Source organism: Atta colombica, unplaced genomic scaffold, assembly GCF_001594045.1.
Source record: "Atta colombica isolate Treedump-2 unplaced genomic scaffold, Acol1.0 scaffold135, whole genome shotgun sequence".
Taxonomy (NCBI): domain Eukaryota; kingdom Metazoa; phylum Arthropoda; class Insecta; order Hymenoptera; family Formicidae; genus Atta; species Atta colombica.
The window spans coordinates 715,871-722,346 of record NW_017259223.1 but is presented as its reverse complement, the minus strand read 5'-3'; the positions used below and the strand labels follow the sequence as shown (position 1 = coordinate 722,346).

The window sequence follows — 6,476 nt, the reverse complement described above, 5'->3', positions numbered from 1 at the left end:
ATTATTAGGACTCAACAACCTGCTTTAATTCATAGCTTTTATTTCTTAGATAAAATTTAAAATTCTCTAAAATCCCGGAGAGAGAGAGAGAGAGAGAGAGAGAGAGAGAGAGAGAGAGAGAGGCATTCATAATTATTCCGGACGCCTTTGGAAAATCTCCCTCGCACATCCCTGAATGTCCTAAAAAAGAGAACTATGCGCGGGAGAGGAAGGAATTGCAATTCTCAACTTAAGTGAAATAGATTTGCCAAACAAAACTAAAATTCCTAGTAAGAATATTAAATAAAAATTGTATTATAAAATAAATATATCTGGAAATCAACTCGTTATCATGTAACTCCGAATATGCTTAATAAAAAAAAAAACAAAATCTTTTTTCTTATTTCATCTTATTTCATTTCGTTGATGTCAATGTTTACCTTGAAAGCAAATGGCCAGTGAACTAAAAAGAGATCCACATAATCTAAACCAAGATTGGCCAATGATTGTTTGCAAGCCGGAACGATACGCTCTTCTTTATGGAAATTGTTCCATAACTGCAACGAAACAAATTCAATTAAATTTACAAAACGAAATATTTAATTTAAATTTTGATATTTATTGTGTCTCTTATAAAAAATGAATTATTTGGAATTTAGCAGATGCCAAAATAAATATTCATATTTTGTTCATGCTTATATATTGATCTCACCTTTGTGGTAATAAATAAGTCCTCTCTGGTCACGCTACTATCTTCGATTTTGTCGCGAATAGCTTCCCCAATCTCTTTCTCGTTACCATAAAAGAAAGCTGTATCAATATGACGATATCCTAGATCTATTGCGTCCTTAACAGCTCTTTTCACATCCCCTAGCTGAGACTATTTTTTTCCCAAAAATGAAGAAGAAAAAAGTACAAATTATGTTGGGTAAGATTGCCGTTTATCAAAAATTTCAAACTGAAACTTATAAGCGAAACATCGGCTGGGACATTTCGCTTGAAGTCTCAGACATATATAAAAATGAAAGCAAATTAATAAAATTAATTAAAACAGTAAACAAATAATTATTTCACATCTGGTTGTCCATTAATAATACTAATTTAATGTAAGAAATTGACAAATTATATAGTCGATTATTTTCCTCATATTCAACTGTGATTGATCAATTTTTTATTATAACTTAAGGATTACTGTAATTCAAAAATAATACAAAATAACGCGGAAAAAATGTCAAGGTAAAAAATTTAGAAGATTCCTCAACGATTAGATACTTTTATATTAACTGATTTATAAATATTGCGATCTTTTAGTTCGTGCCGATTTTGAAGGAAAATTGAAACGCAGAAGATTTAAATTTTAGTATACATTTATTAAATTTAAATCTTTTGTGGCACAAACTTTCCGGACAACCCAATATATTTTTAATCCATCTATTGGAAAAGAGAATTAATTTCTTTACCAACTTTTTAATTCGAATGATCTTAAAAATCTTTATTATGTTTAGTATGTTTACGAAATTTAACGATGTTTTGTATATTAACCGACTTATAACCTTTGCAACCATTTTTAGTTTTAATCAATTAAATTGTTGTTTATTTTATACTGAGGATAACCTAATTGAAGAATGTATGTAATTTTGTATTTTAAATGAATTGTTAAATATTGAAATTTAATTATTAGAACTCAACAACTTGCTTCAAGTCATAGCTTTTATTTCTTAGATAAAATTTAAAATTCTTTAAAATATTTATATATATTCTCTAAAATCCCGAAGAGAGAGAGAGAGAGAAAGAGGGAAGATCATAATTATCCCGAACGCTTTTGGAAAATCTCCCTTGCACGTCCCTGAACGTCCTAAAAAAGAAAACTATACGCGGGAAATGAACGAATTGCAACTCTCAACTTGAGTGAAATAGATTTGTCAAAAATGAAATTCCTAGTAAGAATATTAAAAATTGTATTATAAATAGGATTAGTGATCGTTGTAATAATATACGAATAAGAATAATAAGAATAATTGCTCGATTTCCATTTTGATATGGATACGTTTGAAATTCAAATAAAATGCGTGTAAAATAATATCTCATGATGATGTAATTTATACACATTTAATATGTCTACTTCTATCTCTTATAAAATAGTACGTACCTTATAAGTTCCGAGGCCCAACGCCGGCATTTTGTATCCATTCGAAAATGTAATTTTCGGAATACCAGCCATTGTTATCACCGATTGCAGATTATAGATAGGTGCAGCAGCAGGAAATGTGTGCAAGGTCGTCAAAGCAACAGCGCAATCGAGTCCTTGGCTATTATGAAACACTTTAAACAAGTATATTGTTTAAACACAATTCACAATATCGATAGGCACACATGCAATACTACTGTTGCGATGCGAGAATTATATCTGAAAATAAAAGACTAACAATGAATAAGCTAATTTTCTCCTACATGTATCAAATGTCTATCAAATGTCGTCACCTCACGCAATCTATCAGTAACCAGGCTCACCAGTAAAATCGTTGACTTAAAATAACTGTACGCACACATGTAACGTAAAAACACAGACATCACGATTGTGCTTTGGTGGCTGCGTTCAGAAAGCCTACCTAAATACCTCCGAATAGTCCGAGTATCATTTTATCCTTGTTTCGATACACAACAAAGATAAAATGATATTTGGATCGGCGGTATTTTCGAACGCAGTTATCAGACCACGCCCCACACACACACACACACACACACACACACACACACACACACACCACACACACACACCATACACACCTCTAGAGATGTACAGTAATAGCTTTATGCAATAGGAGGGAGAAAAGAAAGGAATAGAGAGAAAGGATCGGTCTCACTCCGATTAACCTCCCAGCAAATGAGGATGGATTGAAATGAATTGAAATGGATTCAAATTTTCAGAAATATTGATTCACGAATATTAAAATGAATGCTTTTCAATCCTGAATGCATGTTTATTTATTTATAAGAATTGCATGGAACATATCTCTATGCCTTTCAATCTAAAAATAATATTTTTCTGTGTGTGCATTGTGAATACTGTTCAATTCAAAATTTTGAGTAGGAAATGTAGTTTTTCAATCCAATTGCATCCAATTGAATCTAATTGAATCCAATTGAATCCAATTAAATTCAAAAAAAGTATTCGCTATTTAAAATACTCATTCGGAAAGAAAAAAATTTCAATCCATTTTAATCTATTCTCGTTTACTGGTATAATTGGTCGATTGTTACACTGGAACTGATCAATTGCATTTGCTGTTCAACAGAATTGACCAATCACGGTTGACACTTAATCGACCGATTAAATTAATCGAAGTTGATGAGATTGGCCCAAAAAGAAAAAAATAGAAAAATAGAAGGCCTATTCTTTTTAGCTGAATTTTGCATCAGTTCATCTTTCTTTCTTTTTTCTTCAGGAAGAAAGAAGAAGAAAGATGAACTAGTGTAAAAGTTCAGCCAAAAAGAATAGCCTAAAAGAATGGCCTAAAGAGATGAACTACTTGACAAAAAAAATCGATGAAATATTATATGTATATTTTAAGCATTATATCGAATAGATAGCCGCGAATCTTGTTCAAATTTAAAGCTGAGAAATACATTATATCACATTTTTTAGATAATATTTAGGTATATAATTTTAATAATTTCTTTAATTATTAATTATTAGAATATAATGTATTAGGTGTACAACTTTGCTTCCACCGTTTTCCTATAGATGGCTTTAGCGGTAAATGGTGGTCGAAATAAGTAGATCATAGACGTCATACAATAAACTTGGGCATCTGTCAACATAACCCCATAGAAACATTAGTCGATTTGTGTCTGCATCATAAAGTTATTCTCGATTGAAAATGTCAGTTTACGAGCCAAATTCTCGTCATTTGCGGGAGATTTTAATTTTTTGCTTCAATATGAAGAAATCTGCGGCTGAGACTCATCGAATGCTCTCAAATACTTATGGTGAGACCGCTATTAGTGAAAGAACGTGTCGTGGTTTCAACGCTTCAAGAATGGTGATTTTGACGTTGAAGACCGGCATAGCGGTGGAAGAGAGAAGGTTTTCGAAGATGCAAAATTGGAGGCATTACTTGAGCAAGACTCGTGTCAAATTCAAGAAGAATTGGCACGATCATTGGGAGTGATTCAACAAGCCATTTCAAAACGCCTCAAAGCCATGGGAATGATTCAGAAGCAAGGAAATTGGGTGCCGTACGAATTAAAGCCGAGAGATGTTGAACGGCGTTTGTTTGCTTGTGAACAGCTGCTTGAAAGGCAAAGACGGAAGGGATTTCTGCATCGCATTGTAACTGGGGACAAAAAATGGGTTCATTACGATAATCCCAAGCGCAGAAAATCATGGGGAATTCCCGGCCATACTTCCACGTCGACGGTCAAACCGAATATTCACGGCTCCAAGGTCATGCTCTTTGGTGGGATCAGCTCGGCGTAATGTATTATGAACTGTTAAAAAACTGACTGAAACAATCACAGGCGATCGGTATCGAACGCAATTGATGCGTTTGAGCCGAACATTGAAAGACAAATGGCCGCAATACAACGAGAGACACGATAAAATGATTTTGCAGCATGACAATGCTCGACCCCATGTTGCGAAAATGGTCAAGACATACTTGGAAACGTTGAAATAGGAAGTCCTACCCCACCCGCCGTATTCTCCAGACGTTGCTCCCTCTGACTATCACTTGTTTCGATCAATGGCACATGGCCTGGCTGACCAGCATTTCCGGTCTTATGAAGAAGTAAAAAATTGGATCGATTCGTGGATAGCCTCAAAAGATGACCATTTTTTCGACGCGAGATTCGTACGCTACCCGAAAGATGGGAGAAAGTAGTGGCCAGCGATGGACAATACTTTGAATCATAAATGTATAACCAGTTTTTTACAATAAAGCCTCGAATTTCGGAAAAAAAAACGGCGGAAGCAAAATTGTACATCTAATATAATACAATTTCTACGAATTTACAAATTAAAAGTATCTCTATAATAAATCCATTTACTTTTTCTAAAATCGATAATTATTACGAAGATAATTATTAAGTATTATATGAGCTGTCTAGAAATCAGAAAATTTGTTTCATGCATAACACAACATGAGAAGTTCCTGCATCTTACCAGCACAATATTAAATTAACGCTCACTACTCTTGACTATGATTGACTTGACTATTCACGTGCTTTATATACACACATCGCAGCGATTTTCTGCTGATTCATTCATCCTATTTGTTAGATGGATATTTTATTACTAATTCAATCTGCGATGTCATCTTTAATGCAATCCTTTAATCGATTATAAGTAAAAGAGAAGAGTCACGTTTATAATCTCGCACATCAAGGGATAATAATTTTTTAAAAATAATAGTATAATATTATCTTTTATTTTCTTAGATCTTCAACGAGTTGCGGGACATATATATAACTCTAGATTAGATAATGCTGCAATATTGAAAAAATACTTTACGATATTATGATATGCTATCGCGATATATTATATTTTACGTTTATATAACAATAAAAAATTATTACAGTACAATTATGAAATGTATGTTAATTCATTCAACAGATATTTAAAAATAAATATCGAAGTGCATTAATAATCGATTCATTATGAAAATTTTTTTATTTATTTTTTTTATAACTATTTGCGCATATTATACACAGTTCACACAGAATAATTTTTGCGTGATTCGTGTATGTTCATAATTTTTTACATATATGTAAAGTAACCTAGAAGTAATGGAAAAATGGAAGGGATCCATTCGATCTTATGAAGTCTCAATTACTCGAGAATAAGGAATAGTTGAGAATAAAAAAGTCGAGATTGAAAGTATTCGATTGTGTGTACAACATAGGATTTATTCTACATAATATTGTACAATTGTTAGATTCGGTGATTAGATTGCATCAAAAATCTAAAGAGGCTCTTAGATGTTCAATAATATTATTAATGTACAATTATTTTATATAGTGTAGTATTTTATATTGATATCTCTATCCAAATAATTTAAAACAACAGACTGGAAACTCTATACAGCCTTCAGATGATCAAATATTGTGCAATAATATTGATTGTCTAGGAACTTTTTAACCTCCAGGCGGCCGGGCTTTTTTTTAATCTGAAAAAGTGCACTTTTGCTAAATATTCTCATATAAGTGCAGCCCAATGATCAACTGATGTATCGGGGACACCATATATGCCGGCCGTCACACTTCTGAAAAATTTTTTTCTTTTTAAATCAAGAAATATGGGTATCTGGAGATCGCTAAAAACTTTTCTGAAAAACCTCTGAAAAACCCCATATAAATTAAAAATCGTTTATTCACCAAATTTTTCAATTACGTAGCCTTTTTTAATTACGGTATACTCATACATTTATGTATGGGTTTTCAACTATCTGTAGATTTAACTATCTGTAGGTAATTGCTTTTTTCTCTTGCTATGACGT

General features: G+C 32.4%; 1 protein-coding gene across 4 annotated transcripts in view; it reads right to left on the bottom strand.

The window, feature by feature from the left end:
* Nucleotides 1-5,234, bottom strand: part of LOC108684513 (aldose reductase-like) — a 6,743-nt gene extending 1,509 nt beyond the window's left edge. Inside the window, exons 1-4 of one of the 4 annotated variants that reach the window (XM_018188868.1) lie at nucleotides 5,144-5,234; nucleotides 2,129-2,301; nucleotides 692-859; nucleotides 420-536 (exon numbers count right to left, since the gene is read on the bottom strand). In XM_018188868.1, the coding sequence (XP_018044357.1) occupies nucleotides 420-536; nucleotides 692-859; nucleotides 2,129-2,200 (357 nt within the window). In that variant the 5' untranslated portion in view covers nucleotides 2,201-2,301; nucleotides 5,144-5,234. Of the gene's footprint in view, nucleotides 1-419; nucleotides 537-691; nucleotides 860-2,128; nucleotides 2,387-2,460; nucleotides 2,651-5,028; nucleotides 5,046-5,143 lie in introns of those variants that run through there. The other 3 variants (XM_018188866.1, XM_018188865.1, XM_018188867.1) reach the window with 3 other exon arrangements.
* Between the last annotated feature and the right edge of the window lie 1,242 nt (nucleotides 5,235-6,476).